This window comes from Grampus griseus, assembly GCF_964374135.1.
Source record: "Grampus griseus genome assembly, chromosome: 2".
Taxonomy (NCBI): Eukaryota; Metazoa; Chordata; class Mammalia; order Artiodactyla; family Delphinidae; genus Grampus; species Grampus griseus.
Window position 1 is genome coordinate 107,301,611 of NC_139018.1, and position 23,336 is coordinate 107,324,946.

At 38.8% G+C, this 23,336-nt stretch overlaps 1 protein-coding gene across 1 annotated transcript in view; it reads right to left on the reverse strand.

Moving 5' to 3' along the window:
• CSNK1G1 (casein kinase 1 gamma 1) overlaps positions 1-23,336 on the reverse strand; it is a 140,668-nt gene that overhangs the window by 15,620 nt on the left and 101,712 nt on the right. Inside the window, exons 5-10 of the mRNA XM_082648074.1 lie at positions 15,955-16,106; positions 14,185-14,419; positions 9,657-9,742; positions 7,665-7,749; positions 7,247-7,395; positions 6,497-6,601 (exon numbers count right to left, since the gene is read on the reverse strand). Coding sequence (XP_082504200.1) covers positions 6,497-6,601; positions 7,247-7,395; positions 7,665-7,749; positions 9,657-9,742; positions 14,185-14,419; positions 15,955-16,106 — 812 coding nt within the window. The remainder of the gene's footprint in view (positions 1-6,496; positions 6,602-7,246; positions 7,396-7,664; positions 7,750-9,656; positions 9,743-14,184; positions 14,420-15,954; positions 16,107-23,336) is intronic.

The window sequence follows — 23,336 nt, forward strand, 5'->3', positions numbered from 1 at the left end:
CAAAAACTCCTCCATTAAGCTCATGAAATAGAACCAATTTTCCTCTGCCAGACAGGGACTGTTACGTGCAATCTGTCAGGTGTACCAATAGTGAGTTCCTGTTTTCTACAAACTTGATCAAATATCAGCGATATTTGAAAATCACTGATAAGAACCTGGAAGGATTATTTCCAAGCCCAATACTATATAGGCCCACAGAGACAGCAGCATCAATTCTGCGAAGCTCTGAAAAAAAAATCGCAGGAACCATCCTAGAGGTTTGAAATTCTCTACTCAAATCTTGCCCTATTCTTACTCAAAATGGCATAAGACACCTCCCCTATGGAATGATGATTTATCTAGGTAAGATTACTTTGGAATCACCTCCTACAAGGAGGTGCCTCAGAATACAGGGTATATGCTGATATACAAAATACTGAACAATGCATACAGACAGAGGAAGAAAACTTTTAATATGGAATAGAGAATTAGGAGCAGAGGTGAGCAGCAAAGACTAGGTCACAGAGTGGGAGAAGCTAAGAAAAGGACTGCACTTCCGTTTTGCACTTGCTTGTTGCAATATCCCCTTGGAATTAAGGTCCCAGAAATGAGGAGGGACAGCTCATTCTGCACTGAGCTCTGTGCTGGAGCGGGGCAGGGTGAGTGTGCAATCTCCACACCTGAGCTCCTGCTAGACAGCAGGCAGCAAGTCAGGAAATCACACACGGGTCAGAAGTAGGCAAGTGATCGCTGAGCAAACTCATCTGCTCCTTAAACTAGCAAACTCTGAACCTCGCTGAAAACAAAGAAGTACTCTGTAAAAGGAAGGGAATGGAAAATTCATCAGCTTTTTTTTTTTTTTTTTTTTTTAAGGCTACTGGACTTAAATCTAATCCCTTGGAGCCTAGACACAAACAGAATAAATCTGAACTACTCTTTTATTGGGACATATCTTCTTCAGAACTCAATATGACATTCTTTCCCTTAAACATATGCTGGTCCTATAAAAATGAATAAGTAATATTTGAGGATTCAATATTATCAGGGGTAGGATACCATGTCTGGTAGAATTTAATAATTCTCGATGGCCAATATGACTCTTTCCAACCTCAAAACAGATCTGTTCTCCCTAACCTTTTAGGTCAAGTACCCCTTCTTCAAATGCCCACAGAAAATCTACCAAATAAAAGGGGTCTATGGGAGAAAAGAGAAACTATCAAAACTGCTGAACCACAGTAGTATATATTTGTGTAGCATCTACCTGAGTAAGGATTGTCACAAGCTAGAGGTTCTGAAAGGAAGTGTATTGCTGCATGCACGTGCTAATCAATGCAATATGCTATATATATATATAAATTTATATATATTTTGTTGTGTGTCGAACAAACACACTGCATAAGACCTTCGACAGTACTGCACTTTAATATGAGCTATCTGGATAGTGGCAGGACTTACTTCCTGATCGAATTTGATCAGCGAATGCAAGGGAAGCTTTGCCGGGTAGAAATAGGAAGAACTAGTAGAGTTTTCATCGTCTTCCTGATGAATGGTAATGCAGAATTCTTTAAGAGGAACCTGAGTCATGGCAAGATTGACCATCTTTGGAACTGGGAAAGGACAAATACCAAGGGTAAAATGACAGAAAAGACTAACCCGTTGGGATCCTTTTGAGTGGATCTAGCTTTTAGGAACATTTATTCTACCCAAACTCATGACTGAATTACAGTTCTCTAGCTGGGTAAATTAATGTTCAAAGAAATTGATCTTAAGCACCTGGTATTAAAATACCAGACAGATTCAATATAGGTGAGTTTAAATGCAGTTCTCTGGCCACCATGTTTGGGCTCTAGTACTGTATCTAGGAACCAAATGATACTCAATTCAATTCAGTATGCTGGTCAGTCGACCAGCAAAGCAAACTTTCCCTGAAAAATCCCATCATGATGGAGGAGAACTAATACAATCTCCTGAACTTGCTTTGCAGCAAGATCCTGCTGTGTTTTTTCAAACCCTTCCCTTTGAGCAGACAATCCAGCCCTACTCTGGCTGCCAAACAAGGCAGGATGGCTCTTTGTGGAAATAGAAAAAACAAGTAGGAAGAAAAGTTTAAAATTTACTTTTCTTGGAAGGTTAAATAAAAATCTATCTATATTTTTTAAAGGGGAGGTGGATAGAGGGAAACATCTTGAAATTACAGTATTAGTTTATTCCTTATTAATTAATTAATTAATTTTTTTGGCTGTGTTGGGTCTTCGTTTCTGTGCGAGGGCTTTCTCTAGTTGTGGCAAGCGGGGGCCAGTCTTCATCGCGGTGCATGGGCCTCTCACTAGCACAGGCTCCAGACGTGCAGGCTCAGTAGTTGTGGCTCATGGGCCTAGTTGCTCTGCGGCATGTGGGATCGTCCCAGACCAGGGCTCGAACCTGTGTCCCCTGCATTGGCAGGCAGATTCTCAACCATTGCGCCACCAGGGAAGCCCAAAAATCTATATTTTAAACAAATATCTGATTTCATCTAAACTCCTCATTTGACAGATTCATTCATTCATCATTCAAACAATTATTTACTGAGTGCCTACTATTCCAGACATTCTTTCAGGGGTTAGGGATACAGCAGTGAACAAAACAACAAAAATCTCTGCCCTTACAAGCTTACATTTGTGGAAGCTGAGGCCCCCAAAAGCTTAAGTGTCCTGCAGCCTAAGGCTTGGGATAAGCTAAAACCAAGTTCTGAGCTCCTCATCCTTCTCCTCTATCACACAATTGATGGGCAGATTTATTCAGAATAAGTAGGCTCTTCAAGCATTATCATCAATGTCATCTCCAAAGAGCTCTCAGGTTTTGAGAGTCGTCCTCTGCCTGCCAGCCATCTTCAGCTGAAGCGCACAGCAACAGCTTTGACCCATCCTTCTCCCTCAACCCTGCCATACATGTGAGCTCCCAATTCTGATAGATTATATCCCTGTATCATTTTTCAATTTTATTTCATTCTCACCACTACAGTCCATATGCACCCCCTTTACCTCTCAAGGGAACTCACTGTCTTATTGGTCTCCATGCTGGCTGCCAGGTTACTACCACCTTCTATGCTGAAAGATTTCTAAAGCAAAGTTTTGATCTTATCACCCCTCTGTTCAAATACCTTTAGTACCTATTCCCTACTGAAATTAAGCACTAACTCTCCAGTAGCCCAGCATTTCAGGAGCTTTATCGAATGGCTCCAACCTATTTTCCTAGCCTTGTCTCCTTTATTCACAGAATATATTTTAGCGAAATGCAACTAGATAACTTGCTGTTGCTCATATTTCCTTTTTGCTTGGAATGCCTCTTTCATTTCCACCCAATTCTTCCAAGAGCATTTCAAATGCAGCTTCTTTCATGAAATTCTTTGTCATGCTCAGATTAGATGAAAAGTCTCCTTCCAGTCCCTAAAGATTGTGATTTGGGATGCTTATCTGTTCTGCCTTGTGTTATAAGTTATCTGGCCACCTGGCTTATCTGCTTGTCAGTTCTTTGAGGACAAGGACTCCCTACTTATCTTGGTATCTCCAGGACATACTTTCACATAGCAAGTCCTTAGCTAGATTTACCGAGTCAAAATTGCTGAAGAAAGGTTAGCTGTCCCTAAAGTTAATACCTTTCAATCTCTCTCAAGGAGAGATTTTAGTGTCTTCTTTGGCTGATTTCAAAACTTGCAAAGAATTAATCTTAAAAAAAAAAAAAAGCATAAGGAAAAAACCCTGAAGGTGGAACCAAAGCAATGAGACCACAGACTAAGACACAGTGTAAAGGCTGAAAAGACACTAGAAATCCATTTACCCACAGTGCACAGTACAGAAAGAATTCTACCCAGTTAGAATTCAGAATCCTGCTGGAAAGGAGGTATAAAATTTGCACTGATGTGGGGAATTTCAATCCCTTAGCAGCCATGGGATACTAAAAACCCTAAAAGAAAAAAAAAAAAAAATCAAACACGCTTTCAAGACTCAAGTCTTCACAAAGAAGCTTACTGCCTTGTAGATGAGATTTCCTAATTACATACCCGGGTTTAATGACTTTTCACTTGAAAGTACACTGAAATTCACTGTACTTTTACTCAGATACTAGGTATGACCTCATTTTCCACCCTGGAAATCTAGGTTTTCAACCATCTCTTTTCCCCATACCTTTAAAATTCACTCAAAACAGCAACATTGATTATGAATTCACTGAAGCAGAAAAGACAAGGGAAACTAAAGGAAACACATATTTTAGTTTTCAAATATTCTAAAACTATTTGAATATTTATTCAAATAAATATTGAATTATTTGAATAAGTATTCAATATTTATGATGGGCAGGTATGTTATGATTTCACTGACTACTTATTTTTTTATTTCTTTCATACCTTTACTATTTAAATGTATATTTCATTATAAGGTAACATAACTCCATTATAGAATAGTTTGTAGGGGCTCCCCTGGTGGTGCAGTGGTTGACAGTCCGCCTGCCGATGCAGGGGACACGGGTTCGTGCCCCGGGCTGGGAAGATCCCACATGCCGCGGTGCGGCTGGGCCCGTGAGCCATGGCCGCTGAGCCTGCGCGTCCTGAGCCTGTGCTCTGCAACGGGAGAGGCCACAACAGTGAGAGGCCTGCGTACCGCGGGGAAAAAAAAAAAAAAAAAAAGAATAGTTTGGAAAAATATTACCCACAATACTACAACTTCCAACACTACTTCTGTTAATATTTTGGCATTATCTCCTCCCATTGACTTTCTCATTTTCCCTTCCCCTTCAGAAAAATTATGAGGTGTTTCTAATTTTGTATTGTGATTTCTTTACTAGACAACCATAAACATTTTCAGGTTGCTACAAGTTTTCCTAAATATTATTTTAAGTGGCTAGATAATATTCCACTGAATAAATGCATTACAATTCATTTTATTATAACCCAGTTTGATAAAAAATTTGAGCGGATCCATAACCATTCCCTTATAATTGGATAGGTGGATCATTTCTAAAACTTTGCTAGAAATAGCACCGTGACAGTTTAATGCACATAAGTAAATCTGTATCTTGGATTGTTTTATTGTGATTGTTTTATTATGATTCCAAGAAGTAAAATTATTCTATCAGAGAGGATTGTAACTTTATCAAATTACTTTCTAGAGAATGTGTAACAATTTGCAAAGACAAGAGCAATGCATGAGAATGTCATTTGAACTGTGCACTCTACACTTTTTAAAAGGGGGGTAGGGGAGAACGACTGCAGAAGTCAACAGTACTCTGCTGTCAAATCACAAGTCAGTCAAAATAGAATCATTAGCCAAGTACTCTGATTAAAGTATGTAACTCTGGATCCAATTAGGGGTCATAGTTTGCTAAACGCCATCTTTTTGCCTACCTACTCTCTCTTTTATCTACTCTCTAATATATAGATTTCCTTCCTTCACATATTTTTTTCTTCCCCAACATGCCACACATACATGCCAAAAGTATGTACTCACTGGTGAGTCTATCTATATTTGTGTACATACTTTACTGTATGTATGTGTGTGTGTGTATACCTAAATATACTACTTTTTTGTTTGTTTTTGTTTTAGAGGGGGCAACTGGATTCTATATTCTATTTTTAACCTATGTACTTTCACATGTACATCTGTGAGATAAGTGTTTTTTGCATTTTATTGTAAAAATGTCTGTGAGGTCAGGGATGAGCGGGGAACAAGCTAATTTGATATGATTATGTGTGTGTGTGTTATCTGTTTATTATTCTTTGCTTCTTTATCTATTGAGGTACTCATTTTCCTCTTAGCAATATATAGGGTAATGAGGATTAAAACTGTCATATTTACTTCCCAATCAGTTACCCCTTTCTTTAAACGTTGTCAAATTTGTTGATTTTTTTTTTTTTGGCAGGGGAGGGGGTGGTGTTTGCCTCCTCTGTCTTTAGGCAGAGAGAAGCCTCTCATCCAAACCACTAGCTTCCCAAACCATGATCACTGAAGGATGGATGACACGGCCTTCTCTGGAATGGCCTAAAGCAAAGCTGAATCTTCACTACAGGTCCAGATCCTGGCCAGCTATAAAGTTAACCTGGATATAGGGACAGAGGTGGGGTGGAGATGCCAGTCCATGCCTATGTCAGCTGGAAGTCCAAATTACCCACCTTTCTTAATCAGCAAGGGAAAACCGGCATGGGTGAGAGCTCTACTCTGGACTGCAGATGAGACCCAAAGTGGGCTACCCTGTCCATCCAGTGTGTTTTTGGGCCTGTGGCAGACTGTCCCTTTCAGCCAACAGATTTTGACAGGCCCAGCTTCTCTAGAGTAGATGCTTCATGTAAGACACCTGGCCACATCTCAGTGCTATTACACAACCCTGAGGGATGCTGGAATGCCACACCACAACAGTGGGTAACGCTAAGCCCTTTGTCTTTAATTTCAGTCTATACGCTTAAGTGGAGAAGCTGAAGAATTTGGATTTTAATATTAGCCACGAAGAAGGGGGATTTCTGAAACAATGAAGGTCCAACACATACCTGATTTCGTATAGGCTGTTGTGATGGCCGATCCCTGTGTGTGTGGCTTTCTCGAGTTATTGCAGATGCACCAGAATCTACATGAACTGACCCTACTGGAGTAGGCTGAAAAAATACATAACAAAAAGTCAAATGGGGAAAACAGGTCCAACTTAATGCCTCCGCAAAGGACAGCATCATTCTAATTCTAACAGAACAGTAGTAATTATTATTACTGTTATTATTACACCAAGGCCAGTTTCAAGTCTTCTTGCCTTTTCAGTTTGCTTATCTGCAAAAGGGAGATAGTTTGGTCCTCAATAGTTCATTGGAGAGTAGCTTGCCTTCGAAAAGAAAAATAACATCCTACAGTGATGACTGTTAGTATGCTCTAAGGCCCTGTGAACCCAAGGCCAGAAGAAAAAATTCAGAAGTTTCCTCTGGTGCTGGGCTCCACCCGACGGAAATCAAGTACCTTAATAGCTTATGTAGCACCAGCTCCTGGATCATTCAAAGAAAACTTCTTAAAAACTGACTTAAATTCTGATATCTTAGGACACAGTGGTCATAATCTTAAAAACACAGTTAGTAACTCCTTTATTACTCTAGTGAGAGTGACCCCTGGCATCACCCTGAAAAGACTGGCAAATGGAACGTCTACAGTCAAAGGAATGTTGTTTTTTTTTCCCCCATAGATTTAAGCAGAAAGTCTGGCAAGGGTAGTGAGACAGTGCTGGTCTGAGGTGAGAACGTTAAAAAGAAGATACTTACAATAGGCCTCCCGACCCAATCATAGGCGTAGTCAAAGGTGTAGCCTTTCCTTTCAAAGAGGTCTGTGAAGAGCGTCCGTAAATACTCATAGTCAGGTTTTTCAAAGAAGTCTAATCGCCTGACATATCGCAGGTAGGTTGCCATCTCCTCTGTTAGGAAAGAGGTTAAAGGCCACGCTCATTAGCTGAATGCTTCTCATGGGGAGAAGCTTTGGGCCAGGCAAGGAATATCTGTACAGACTATTCGACACTGATGTTTTCTTTATGGACCAAATCAAAGTGATAAAACCTATCTTGATTTAAATAACAATAAAAGGAAACATAAATTTTCTGGAGAGTATCTAGAAATACTAAGATATGGTCTCCACCTCCTTCAAAGCTTCAGTCACACTGGCTGGAGTGTCCTTTCAGCATCCTACCTGGAAAGTTTTCACAGAGAGCTTCAATGGGAGTATTCCTTTTGGTGTCACCAATTTTTTGATATCTTTCTTTTAATGTATCAGCCTGTAGAGAAGAAAGAGAGAAAGTTAGTTGGAAAGAGGTGTTAAGTATGGGAGGTCCAATATGTTTCGGGACATAATGACTGTTTCACTCAAACTGGCAGGATTTGTTAGATAGTCTCAATTTTTTTCTAATACTAACAAACAAGAAATGTAGTAGAGATGATATATTTAGATATGTACAAAACATCTGTTCTGGAAAGTTTTACTTGCAAATACATTTAGTAGTCTCAGATAAACACCACCAAATGTAATGAGATGAGAGGCTAAGATAAGAAAATAAATTCAAAATTATAACAGCTTAGTAATGACCCATGGCCACTAGGGTTCAAAAGTTATTCAACCTTCTCATCCTTAGATCAGCTCTAGATAAGATTAAAAACACTGCTAATCCAAATGGGGGCAAACAGACAGATGGCTCCACAACATATTTATTGTGAAGTTGAATAGAAAAAGAACAAGATGTAAGAAAACTGCCTTTCTAAGAACCTGCTGTATAAAAAATAAATAAATTAAATTAAATTAAAACAAAAACAAAAGCAAAAAACAACTGCCTTTCCACAATGTGCTTCCAGAGGGAAAAATGTTAACTATGATACAGGCATGGCTAACAGACAGGTTTGCTATATGTCAGTGGCTCAAAGTAGCCAAGTCTGGTTTGCTCAAGACTGTAGACAGAGGGCTCCTGGAGCATGGACCAATAATGTGGTCTCAAGGATTCTCATGAGGCTCTGCCTAGCCTGCTGCACCAGGCTTTAAGCAATTATGTTTTGAAGTATACTGGAGGAGTTTTAAATCTACAACTACCACTAAAATGATTCATGGATCATGAGAAAGTTTCAAGCAATTAATAATATACAAATGCATTATTTGGCTGTATAATGAGCAAACAGGATGTGAAACTCTATTTGACAGCTGTCAATATCAATGAGAAGGTATATGTGACTAGGAGAAGACCATGGAGGAGATGTTAGGAGAGGAATTTAACGGGAAAGAAATAAAATCTTCCCAAAGGGAAGGGATAAAAGCCTCACTTTTCAGGACAATGTCCAAGAAAGCACAGCAAAACGAATCATTCTGCCCTTCGGGAGGGAAGGGGTATAGTAGTACCCAAAGCTACCAATTAAGTTTCCTTCCATACTAACATGTTGAAATAAATCACAACTCAAAAATGTCTTGCATTTAACTATCTAATGGGACGGAGAATGGGTTAGAAGCTCACCATTTCCTAGTCTAACCGCCAGAGGCACAGAGTAATCATTACAATGGTTGTAACTATAATTAATAGTTAACTTCGACACAAATGCACTGTATTGACACCTACCTAAGGAAGGCTATTTAAACTACACATTTTACAAGGAAGAGCTATTTTATGCAAAGGCATTTATTCAATTAAACACTTGAACAGCAATGTTAAACCTGGATTTTCGTTTTAGTTCAGGTGGGTCCTTAGCCTATATAGGAAGAACAAGTATTTCCCAGTTCCCCTTAGGAGCACACCTAGTCCTGCTGGCCTTGCTGGTAAAATGTGTAGCAGCTGCTATCATCCATTTGTTCCAGAAATTCCCCAACACCCTGGGAACAATATGCCTGCTACATAATGTTAGTGAAGGAGGCATACTGACACAGAGAGAAAAGCAGCACTGCCAAGGCTGGGAGGGAATGAGGGAAGAGACTATGGAAAACTCGAAAATAAGGAAGAAGGATCAGAAGGGGAAGAAGACAAACGTGGGCAAAACAGAGCTTCCAAGGCCCAGGTGAGCATTTACATTATAGACTAATGTCGTTCCTGCCTGTCATCCCTGTAGCCAATCTTCCCCTTTGTGCTTCCTACAGACATCAAGTAAGCAACCCCTTCATTATCAACTGAGTATTTAAACAAAGCCCTCCACTGAGCACTTCCAAGGATACCTTGAGTCCTTGCCAGGGTAGGCTGCCTCGAAGGAAATACATGAACATATGGCCTAAGGCTTCCAAATCATCCCGCCGGCTTTGCTCTAAAAAGGAAGACAGATGACACATTATGTTTGCAGTTATTAAAGCAGAAAGGGGTTCAAAACCAAGTAATCCCTTCAGAAACCCGTCTGCTCTGGAAAGGCTCTGCTTACTAATTCTTTGTATATCTAAATCAGGGATAGTATTTTAGATCAAAACCAGAAACAACGTGTACTTCCTTTGCCTAGATCTGCTACTGGCAAGTAAATATCAAGTGAAAAGAGCAAATCCTAAACTAAAACCAAGTCCAAATCACCAAATGGTGAGTAACCACCCCTCACTCTATGCCGTCACCTTCCTGAAAGTAAGATAATTTAAACAAAATGTTATTTCTAGTACATGGGCTACAATTACTCTTTGGTTACCATCACGAAAAGTGAGCAGCAGATTGAGTAGCTGAGGCTGTTAAGAGAGTCCATTCTGGCTAGGCCCGCAAAGACACAAGCTGCAGAATGCCTAGCATACATGCCTAGTGCTTGTTATTCATCATAAAAATTAACACTTAAAATTTAGTTTAATGTAAGCCAACATCAGGGCACAATCCTCAGCTCCATCCCATTTGTACCATGTCCCATAGCCACCTAAAGAAAAATGTAAAGTTTATTACTAAGGTGCCCTTTGTGGGCACATAAAACAGTATCCCTGCATTCAGAGAGCTTATCATGTAAAACAAGTTGCTGGATTTTTCTTTCTTTTCTTTAAATCGGGAAGATAAGGATGGTAAAGAACTGCAGAATAGTTAATAAAAAATTGTAACTACATCTCAGAAAACATCGTATACATTCTTTGGCTGTCAGACAATAGAAGTAGTACATTCTTCCATTTTTAATTGCCAATGACAATTTATCTCAGACATTTCATGTGTTTATTTTTCAGAATCGAGTTCTGGGCTTTATCAAAAGAAATGACAGATGCAAGAATAAGGGGCTATCTTAAACTTGATTTTGTCTTCTTTGTGCAGAAAGTAAAACCTAACAGAGTCAGGAAGGCAGGGAAAGCTACTCAGGTAACCCAAAATACAAAAGCACAACACATTTAACTGCCGCCTCCAATTACAGGAAATTTGCATGAAAAAGAGTGCATAGTACTCTACAGGGCAGATGAAGAAAGAAAAGGCAACTTTCTAAATTGTACTTTGAAGGAGGTTTTTGGAAATGAGGTCACTAATGGGAAGGGGCGGCACCCTGACAAGAGACATAAATAACATAAAGTTGAGCTGATACAGAGCAACTGAAATAACCTTAAAAAGAATGAAGCAAAACAGCAAGGCCATCAGAAGCTTTTGACTACAAGGCTTGCCTGAAGTTTGCAATAAATTTCATATGTAATTGAAAACAAAAAGAAATTTTGTTAACAGAACTTAAAGAAACAGATTTTGTCAACAGACAAAAACAGATTTTGTTAACAGAACCTAAAGATACACCAATAAAGAAAGAACAAGCAGGGTGAGTTGAGGCCTCCCACAAAACAGGGCAGATAGAGAAACCACACTCTGCAGGTTCTCACACTATATCACACCTACTCATCGCCTCTCCATTTTTATATCCACTTCCTGTAAGGGGGCCCCTTGGTAATAAATAATTCAGGGTACAAATGGTTGTACTTTAGACAGTTGAGCACTAGAGGGCGAAACTCTCCACATTTTCAATGACTGATCGGCCCTACAGAAATAAGCCCAGCTTCTCTTCACAGCAAAGCCATTATAAAATGAGATTTAAAAAAAAATCAAAAACCAAAAAATATAATAAACACATTTAAACTCACTGGAATAAGTAATAAAGTAACTTTTCAAATACTTAAAACCACGAAGAAAAGCTGTGGAATATGGGATAACAGGAAAAATAATGGTTCCTGAGTCAGGTTATCTAGGTCTTGGCCTGTCCTTTGTATTAATTTATTAATCCACACAAAATTAAGCATGGCCAAGTCACCCTTTGGGCTTCGATGTCCTCATCTGAAAAACAAGTGGTTGATTTAGATACTCTGAAAAGTCATTTTCCATTTCTAAAATTCTAAAATAATCTACAATAATTTAAATCATAAAGGCCTTTCAAAAAAAATGAGAGTGAAAATCAGAGCCATGCTTTATTTCCACATTTCTTTGAACACTCCACATTCATTCAATTCAGTATTTCCCTTGTTTTTTTCATGCAGGATATTTCATATTCAAAGAAAAAAGGTTTCAATACCAGTGAGACCAGCAGGACACAAAATTCTTCCATACCATAAAGGCTTGCTTTTCAACCAATCAGAAAGATGTGCTTGGTTTACTTGCATCACATCCCTGATTTTAGGTCAAATATATTTTGTTGAAGGAAAGGGGCCAGGTGACCCAGTGTCCTCACCCTAACTTCAAACATTAAGGAATACAAAATGGGCAGACTTAATCAGTGGGAAGGTGGCTAATCTAATGTAGTAAATATCAGGTTTACGGGGCTGCTTCCCTTGTTTTCTGCCCTCACAAAATTAATAGGCAATTCTTTCCAGGTCATTTGAAGATACACTTCCCTTTTTCTTCATTACAACATAAAGGATGCAACACATTTGAAGACCAATAGGATTAGGGTTCCTACAGAAACCTCTCTGGGTTTGAGACCATGGCCAGAGTTTAAAGGGCATGTGACAACCACCTATATGTATTCTCTGTAATAGGGACATTATAGACAAATACGGTGACAGGTTGGATCTGACCTGAAAAAAACTCTGGAACTCAGGAAGTCCACGCGTGGAGATACACTCAAAAGTTCCAGCAGAAATGGCTACATCAAGAGGTAAAGGAACCTGAGTCTGATGACAGTAGATGCTTAAAACATATTTTGTTGAATAAATGATAACTAACATTATAGAGTCTTTACTATCATCAAGCACTAAACAGTTTATATGCATTATCTCACAGAACCCTACGGTATAAGGTACTATTACCATACATCTTTCAGGGTGGGTGAGATAACTGATGCTGATGAAGGAAGGTTACTGGACCACATAGGTTTAAGGGGAAAAGCCAGAATTTACATCCCTTTTTCTTAACTGTTACACTGTACCTTATACAAACAACATGGATATGCATCTTTTGTCTGTTCTTGCCTTTCCTGACAAGAATAACAAAATCAGAACACAAATGCTGAGCCCAGGAGGCAGGAATTAGAACAACTTCTAGACTCTGTCAGTTAACCCAAACAATCATGACTTTACTATGTACCACACACTCTATCTCCTTGTAAAAAGGAAGGAAGAAGCGAATTCTGAGCCCTATGCAAGAGACCCATGTTACATATATTATCACCCATTCGACCTGCAAAACATCCTTGTGAAATGTTACTCTATTTTTACAGGTAAGTTTCAGGGAGATTAAGTAACTTGTCCAAAGTGACACCAGTAATAAGTGCCAGAGAACCTTCCAGCCTAATTTTAAGCTATTATGTTAAGTGAGAATATCCATGTGGTTACCGAAAAAATCCTGACAGCATTCATTTCAACTCGGGTTGTATCATACCACTTTATAATGTCATTTTTACTCTTCACTAATACTAGAATCCTCATCTGAATATCTGAGCAGTTTACTTGATGAGGCAACTTGATAGCAATTTACATTAGCTTTAATGTACTACTGTGTAAAATACTTATTGTGTAAACTGTTTGTTAGTATTTAAATACCTTACATAATTAGCTACGTCTAGGAGTCTAATATTCTGTTTATATGTCTACTCTCTAGGGTGGTGATTTTCGAACATATCTTTTCAATCACCTTAGAAGCTTTTCTTCAAATATAATCTTCCAATATATAAAACAGATTAAAAGGGAAGCTTTCCTGGAGAAGCTGGCAAGGGCCCAGGGCCCTACCGACTGGGCCTTCTCACTGTTCCTTACGCTTCCCTCGCAAATACTCTCCCCTGGACTAGTCCCTCTAACAAGTGAGACTACAGCTTTTAGCAATATTTATGCAAATTGTCTATCCTGCGTAAAATTCAAGACTCATGGAAAGGCAAATATATTTTCACTGAATAAGACATAGGCTTCTCCCTGAAAAATGAGTCACGAAACTATGCACAGAGAACAGAAGGCTAGTCCATGTTTTAGTGAAGCACTCTTCCTCAAAGCAGATATCAGCCTGATGTCCTTTTCAGGTTATATGGGGCCATTTGTATGTAAATATCAAACTCATCACTAAACTTACTAAAATGTTATCACCTTAATTCAATAATTCAAGTACCACACTCTGAGAAACTAAGCATTTGGAAACAAAGAATGAAAAATCCTTAAGTTGTCAACAGGATACTTAGGAAAGTCACTAACTTACCATCTTAATTTCTCAAGTACAAAAATCACTTACCCTGTGAAGCAATAAGAATCACAAGTTGTAATGCACAATGGGTACAAAAGTGTTTTGGGAATAAAAAGGTGTTTTAACAACCTGCCGCTTTCATGGAGCTGAAAAGAAACACACCTTTGCCAAGATGCGTGTTGATAGACATGTATCTTGCAGTTCCAGTTAAACTTTTGTGCTCCCTATAAGGTATATGCTTTTTGGTTTCAGGGTCAATGTATTCCTTGGCCAGTCCAAAGTCTATAATGTGTATAACATGCTCTTTCTTATTGCCTTGTCGGCCAATCAGGAAGTTCTCTGGCTTGACATCTCGGTAAATGAGATTCTTTGAGTGCACGTATTCCATTCGGGAAAGCTGAAAGAGAGAAAAACAATGATAGAAATACTACTCTAAAGAAGTTGACTGTAAAAATACATCAGAACGTTTTCTTTTATCAGCCCAAAGCTTTGAAATTAAAATAAAACTCATTTCTTCACCACCCAGAGCCACTTTACTCTTGTAAACCAGAATATATTTCCTGATACAAATACATATATGACAAATATCAAGATAAAAGAGAGAAGGATAGGAACTTCCCTGGTGGCGCAGTGGTTAAGACTCCATGCTCCCAATGCAGGGGGCCTGGGTTCAATCCCTGGTCAGGGAACTAGATCCCACATGCATGCCTCAACTAAGAGTTCGCATGCCACAACTAAGGAGCCCGCCTGCCACAACTAAGATATTGTGTAGTCAAATAAATAAAAATTTAAAAAAAGAGAGAAGGACAGTACAGTTCATCTAAAATGATAATACACAGTTTTACTTCGTTATGCAATGATTTGCAAATGATGAATAGAGTTAGTGTTTTTATGTTACTTCAGAAAGTAAGCATTTGAGAGGCAAGAATTACTCCCAGGCAGGAAATCAGAATACGTTGGTGGCCTTTGAAGACAGGTGCCACTGCCACATTCACGTCCTGCCCACACCTTCCTATACTCTGTCTCTTTGTTGCAGAAATAAGGGAAGTGAGGCCCAGAGAAGTTAATACTGGACTGATATCACAGAGCTAACTAACAGCAGAGGTAGGAGTATAGGTTTTATGAGAAAGTAAACATAGCCCAAAATAATAATCATAAAATTATTCAAACTTCATTAAGTTCACTTCTATCTTCAAAGCTTTTCTACTTAGTATAGAAAGGGAAGCATGAGCATTTGAATTTTTGACTCAAAAGTCAAGATCAATTTTCTAACATTTCCAAGTCTTTAAACTGGGTGGAGACCATCACCATTTCAGACCAATAAAGACATCCTTCTGCTTAGGGGATGACAAAGTTCTCAAAGGAACTGTCTTAACTGTTCCTTAAAGTGGTACTAGTGTGTAATTTGGTGGGAGCTGAGAAAGCTGCCTCTTCAGCTGTCTCAGTCTCTGTGAGAACTAGAGGCAAGAGAACTAAGGCAGGTTCTTGGTCACACAACTTCAGAATCTGATTTTAGGGCAGTGGGTTACATCTCCAATCTTTTCTTGGATGCGATGGTAAGGAGAGAGGGAGGACATGACAAAATTTTACAGTCATGTGTTTAAAACGTATAAATAAAACAACAAAGAAGTTACTTGCATCTGTACAATTTTTCCTAATCATCCTCTCTCTCCCTAAATAAATTTCCACTTCAGTCAAAGTCAGAGTATTGCTCCAAGGTGCAAATTCTTAAAATAGAGCAAACAGCAAATGCAGTGCGACTTCTCTGGATTAACCCTTTTTGCCCCAGCCAGCTTACTAGAATGCCACCAAGCCAGTAAGTGTGCATTCACTAGGTGTCACTACAGCTAGTAAATCACCAACAGGGACACAAGGATATGGCTGGGAGACCCGCCCCGCCTATCCTTCTGCAGAATGGCAACGCCAACTTACCAACTGAATGGCTATCATTAACACAGTCTTCAAAGTAAAAGTTCGGTCACAGAGATCAAACAAGTCCTCCAAGCTAGGGCCCAGAAGCTCCAGCACCATGGCATTGTATTTCCCACATGGTCCAAAGTAATACACCTGTGGGAGACCTTCACCTGAAAGCAGAGGGAAAATAGGGTGCAGAGTGAGGGACACAAAAACCAAAATATGAGATAGCTGCAACAGCACTAAGTAGATAAAAAGGAAATATAACTTGTGAGATTTTTGTTTTCTTTCATAGTCCCTACTGGAGAACTCAAACTGAGCACAACAGCTTCAAAGGGAACTAGTAATGTGTGGGAAAGGCTAAGCCATTGCACAATATGTTCAAATAAGCAGTTATTTAATACCAGAGTGCCAAAGGCATTTCCACTGCTATGTAGGACAGAGAATGGTCCCTGATCCACTGCTGGATCAGAGCGTAAACTATTCTCCCCCAAGGATGCCCAAAAGCGCACTAGCATAAAAGGTTCAAAAGATGGCTCATGAGCTCAAAGGCCAGGCTAACACACCTTGTTGCATTAGCTGGTTTCATTTGCACTCCCTATGCTTACTACCAAAGCCACAAGGAGATGGAACTGTTTCCAACTGTTGCTCTGAGGAGAGCTCAGACCGAAGGGCTGAGGTCACAGAGGATGCAGCCTGGTCCTTTTCTCATAGGGAGTCTCTGGAGTTTCCTGTTTTCTATCAGTTGGAGAAAAGTCAACAGACTGGGTTTGGTTACTGATAAGTAATTATGAAAGGAAAAGGAATAAAAATACAGGCTGGGTTTTCCCCAGATTTGAAATTCATAGTTATAAGAAGCCAAAATCTAGACTTTCTCACCTACGTGGCAACTTGTGAATGAATTTCCTCCTTAAAGTGTATTGTAAATATGAGGCACTCAATAAATATGTGCTAAATGGCACCATGTGAACTGTAGGTATGAATGAGGCTACAGAACTTCTAAAAATCTGGTCTTACAGTGAGAACACTTCCATCTTAATACACTTATGTACACCACAGTCTACAGTTGTACACGCTGCAGATTACTGCTTGCTCCTGTCTGTAAGTTTTTTGGACAACAAAATTCTTTCCATCTTCGCATTTTATTTGTACAGATATGGTACAGGCAGAGGTAATTATATCTACTGTAATCTGAATGTTTGTGTCCCTCCAAAATTCGCATGTTGAAAACCTAATGCCCAGTGTGATGGTTTGAAGAGGTGTGGGCCTTTGGGAGGTGAGATCATGAGGGCAGGGCCTTCATGAATGGGATTAATGCCCTTAAAAAAGAGACCCCACAGAGCTCCCTAGCCCCTTCAGCCATGTGAGGACACAGTAGGAAGTCAGCAGTCTGCAACCCAGACGAGGGCCTTCACGAGAACCTGACCATGCTGGTATCATGATCTTGGACTTCCAGCCTCTGGAACTGTGAGAAATAAATTTCTGTGTTTATAAGCCACTCAGTCTGTAGTATTTTGTTACAGCAGCCCAACTGGATTAAGACAATGTCTAATACTTGGAACTTTAACCCAATGTGCCCATCCTTCTCTCCAGCACAGGTCTTGTATATCTGGAATCTGTATGATTCATTGCTATGATATGTGTTTATTTCATGTGCTGCAATAGTCTATCCTATTCCATCTAAATACTAAACAACTTCTTTCTTAGTGTTTAATAGGCTCATTCCTGTCTCCTACCACTTCATATAGTATACTCTGAATTGTCCTTGTGGTTGTTTTGATTCTCCCTATCTCCAAAAGGAAACAGAGTTGAATTTATCTTTTTTTCTCCTGTTGTTTTGAAGAACTCCTTCTTCAGTTCATTTAAAGTATATAAAACCTAACAGCTGTTCCCAATGAGTTCTACTGAGAAGTCCAAAGCAGAACAGTACCATAGAGATTTATTGCTTTTATTAATCAGATACATGGTAGATTGTAGTTTGGAGATCTTTAAAATTTTATATCCTATATAATAGTTTTTGATGTGACTAAAATTTGATTTTCCTAATATAAAAATTATACTCTTCAAAACAGGTGTGGCAGATCTGTTGGTTACCTGCTCAATATCCATTCCCTCCTTCTTTCTTAACAACAAAATTTCTAATTATTGTGAATAGCAACTCGCCCAGTTATAACTTTCCAGTCTCCCTCGATAATAGGAATGACCAGTGAGATGGAAGCAGAAATTGTTGCATAGGGTGGTTCTAGGGAAGTTCTTTCAAGGGAGCTGACTCAAAAAAAAAAAAGGGAGCTGACTCAAGTTGGAGGTATGCCCCTTTGAGATGACCGAAGCTCCAGAAGCCATCTAGAACCATCAGATACCTTGAAGATGTAACATAGTACCAAGATGGATGGAGCAAAATTAGAAGAACACATCCCTGACAGCTATGAAGCAACCACACTAATGTTGGGCTTCCCTTCCCTCTGGACTATTTTAATCCAAAAGAAAAATCAATCTGGGACTTCCTTGGTGGTCCAGTGGGTAAGACTCCGGGCTCCCAATGCAGGGGGCCCGGGTTCGATCCCTGGTCGGGGAACTAGATCCTGCATGCATGCCACAATTAAAGATCCCATGTGCCACAACTAAGACCCAGTGCAGCCAAAATAAATAATAAATAAATTTGAAAAATATATATATATCTCATGTAGCTTTAAAAAAAAAAAGAAAAATCAATCTCTACCTGACTGAACTACTGTTATTTGGATTTTTCTTTTTAACAACCAAATCTAAGCCTAATTAATAAACATACTATTCCTTTACTTGGTTAAATTGCAAATCTAGGCACAATATCCGTCTGAAGTACAAGGTAAAAGTCAGACCTGTGTAGAAATATAATATTGGCATAATTTTCTAACCTGCTGCCAATACTTAAGGATCAGTTTAAAAATAAGACAGATGATCATCTTGTTCTTGACAATCTTCGGTACCAAATCTAGGCATCTCTTGCCAGAAATTTCCATGTTTACAAAAAAGTCACAAAAGCTTTCTGGGTGATGTCTATAATTTTTAACTGTGAGTAATGTCACTCGTAACTCCTGCCTAGTAACTTCAAAGATGCGAGGAGTTCCTGCTGGCTGCATTATTGCTCCTTTTATTAAATAGTCTGAATCTCACAATACTCTGTTGGGCTTTGGGATGCTCAGGACAATTTCTAGATTACTGAGTGGCCTTGAGGCTTTTCTCAAAGATGGACTAGGTCCAAGATGCTAGTGTAGAAAGAGCTCAAGTCAGAGTCATGGATTTGGTTCTGCTACCAACTCTGAAAATTCTTTCACCTCTTTGCTCTTTTTCATCTGTAAAGAGGAGGGGTTTAGACTGGTTCTCTTTTATTTTTTATGTTTTGGCCACGCCACGTGGCATGTGGGACCTTAGTTCCCTGACAAGGGATCGAAACCTCACCCCCTACAGTGGAAGCGTAGAGTCTTAACCACTGGATTGCCAGGGAAGTCCCTAGACTGGTTCTCTTTTAAATCCAAAATTCTGATTATAGCTAGGATTTCCTTCTAGCTACCTTCTAGGTTCCTCTTTGTAAAGCCATAGCACCAGTATGAATGAAACTTGTCTTCATGTTATATAAAATATGCATAGTACAAATTCAAATGTAGCTTGTAGTGGTAACTGGTAGTGGTACTCAACTGAAAGTGTGTATATTAGAAATATCTCCAAAACTTTAGAAAACAGATACAGTGACTTTACTTCAAACCTACCAAACCAGAATTTCTAGTAGTGGATGTAAGCATAGCTCCACAGGTGATTCAGAAGTGCAACCTAGAGGGTAGAAATAAAGGGCATTGCTTTGCTTTATGGCTAATATATTATGAAGACTCAGAAAACACTGACAGACTAATCTGTTTCAGAAGTTCTCTCATATCAGAACAACTGGACTCAACACCTACTGAAAGGAATCATTTTAAGGCTATTTGAAAGACCTGTTTAGAGTTTCTTAGGTATTACAGAAAATGTGCTGCTGACTATAGAAGTCTCTTTGGGACATGTGGCCTTAATTTATTAGAACTGTCTGTACAGATAAAGATGCCCACACAAGTTCCAGTCTGTGTCTGGTTTCACACATGAATGCCCCAAAACTGGCCAGTGCTGGTGGTGAACAACACAGACACAGGCCCACTAAGAAAGTCTGCCTCTTTGGTCAGAGATTACTGTACAGTAATGATTTATCACCTGGGCTGTATTTAAATGAGAAATCCTGTATATTATGTTTCACACTACTTTTGCAGAGCTATCGCTAATCCATTGTTTAGGAAATTTTAAATTAATCAACATTATGGTGGAACTCCTTTAATAAGACTGGGGATGAGGGCTAAGCCTTAAATGCAATAAACATGCTGAAAACAAGGTACTTCCTGCAAATAATTTTGAGGTAAAGGCAATGAAGTGGGGGAAGTAAGCAATGTAGATATGCACTGAATTCTTTGATCCATGGTATTTCAGAAACTAAGGTACTGTTATAATCTCTCATCTGCTCTGAAAATAAAAGCACTTAGTTAAGGTCTCCCTCCTAAATTGGTCAACTGCATAAAAGCTTGAAAATTAAAGAAGTAGATTCCAAATTCTCCTCTTCTGAAGGATTTCCAACAGATTTCATTATATTACCTTTAGCCACAGGTTAAATCTCTCATAAACCAAAACTGCAAGGTTCTATACACACTGTACAAGTTACAGTGTATATTTTCACAGGGAACTATGAAACAGCTTTTCCATCCATCAATAACATATTCTTATAACTCCTGCTGGACATATGGCCCACACATATATCAAATTGCACAGAACAGGAAGCGAGATGTATAACACTACAGCTAATTTTCAGTCTGTCATAAATTTAACTTGGGTTAAACACACCAAATCAAGGGTAACGGCTTCTTTATCATCCAAGCTGTTACCTAAAAAGATTCCATAATGTATTATGAACAGTAACTACTCTAAGTAGAGATATTTTTAAATACACATCAGGCTGAGAACTGAAATAGAACCACCTTGAAGCTTTTGGTAATTTGATCACATTATTGCCTAATAATTAGCCTTTCATTATTTTTGAAAAACTAAATTACCTAGATGTGAAGCAAACTCAAATAAGTCCCATACCTACATTAATACCTGGATGTAAAAAAATAACATCATATAAATATTTCTATGAAAAAATAAGTATATGCTGATGATGACTGTCTTCTAAAGTCAGGGCTTTAGGAAAAAACCTTTAAGGACATAATGACCTTGGCAATTCCCTTCTTTTATTTATACAGTTTGCTTTTTAATTTTTAAAGAAAAGAGGAGAGTTTTTCTCCAAAGTTAAGCTGTCCTTGGTCCCATCAATGGTAGTGGCTTTTAGCACAGCTACTGGATGTTCCTTAGTGTTTATGAGAGGTCAGGGAATTACTGACACACAGGGAATTATCACCAGGGGTAATAATAATAATATTAAGTAAGTCCACTTAACAAGAAAGCAGAAAGAATAGGCAGACAAACATGATAATATTCCATAGGAAGAAGTGAAAGGGGAAAATGAAAGCATAGGCTTTAAAACTCAGAAAATAACTCTATAAAAACAATGCATTATTACAAAAATATGGGACAATACATGTGTTTGTTTCTCTTTTAAAAAAAGAACAGAATCCCTCTCATTTCTCTGACTCTGAAAAAAATGGTTTTTTACAATAAGAACCAGTTCAACATATGAATCTACTTCAACTAAACTGCTGATTTAATAACAGAAACAGCTAGACCCAAAATTAAAGAATCAGGATTACTTTGCCTTACCTATAATGAAAAATGTTTTACTACTGTCTTGTTCTCTGGCCTCTTGGGAACTGGAATATCACCAGACATATGCTCCTAACATGAGCTCAAATTTGTATGGTGGGAGAAGAGAAGGTGAGGAAAGGCAGAGCAGAGGAATAATCTCACATTTCCGAGCCAGAGAAATTGAGCTTTTACAGTTTCTCTATTACATACACACATAATTACAAAGGCCTTAAGCCTCAAAGCAGGTTCAAAGTTTTGTTTATCCAAAGGAGTCAGGAAAGAAAGTCCAAGATAGGACATATTTCTTCTGCAGCAGATAGCATCAAAGATAAAAAATGTTTTAAAAGTGTGTTGTGTACTGGGGGTGGGATTGAAGGGTAGGGGATCCTTTCTCTTCTCCAAAAGACTAACAACTCAGCTCAGAACTGGTAAATTTATAGGATAAAAAAAAAAACCCAATCTCTGAAATTTTACCACTTTGTCCCTGTGATTAAGTTATACAGACAGGGTCTCCCTGGTGGTACAGTGGTTAAGAATCCGCCTGCCAATGCAGGGGACATGGGTTCAAGCCCTGGCCCGGGGAAGATCCCACATGCTGTGGAGCAACTAAGCCCATGCGCCACAACTACTGAGCCTGAGCTCTACAGCCCGCGAGCCACAACTACTGAGCCCACGTGCCACAGCTACTGAAGCCTGCGCGCCTAGAGCCCGTGCTCCACAACAAGAGAAGCCACGACAATGAGAAGCCTACACACCAGAACGAAGAGTAGCCTCCGCTCACCACAACTAGAAAAAGCCTGCACACAGCAAGACCCAACACAGCCAAGGGAAAAAAAAAAAAAAAGTTATATAGACAGACTATCTACTGAGCTTCAAAAGCTGAGAGATGATCAATTCTTCTTAACACACACCTGAACAATAACAACTAAAAAGAAAGCTATAGCAGGCATTTAGAAAGAATAAGAAGAAAAAAAATGAGATTATTCAAAGTACAGTGAACCTCTTCCTGACAATCCTGCCCCACTCCCATTACACTTTCTTTGTCCATGTATCTGCCTTCCCTATGAACTAAGAGAAGGCTGTTTGAAGGCAGTGACTACTATGTGTTAATTATGTCTGTATATCGGTGCCTAGCACCAGTCCAAGCACATGGTAGATAAGGGCAGAATAAGTACTAAGTAAATAAATAAATACAATTCAGTGAAATTGACTTGAGTTTTCTATTTGGAACACACAATATTTAAACCTCAAAATGCTAAAATACACAGAGCAAAACAAATTAATCAGATTTTAAATGTGTGGGAATGCTAACATAATTGATATTTCTGAGTAGTTCTTATTTGGATTTCATGGGAATGATATTTAAGAAGTTCTGTTGGGTAAGCCACCAATATGAAGATTCCAAGTAATTCAGAGTTGTAGTATTTCTACATGGACTTTCTTCTGTGTATTTTCTTCCATGATGGTTGTATATGGTATGTGCAGTTATGTCTTTGCTGTTCCCACGTGCAGGTGAACTATTTATAATTATTCATTTTAGTGAACAGTACTGAAAAACATACACACAAACAAATGTAAACGTCTTCCTATCTCTCAATAAAGCA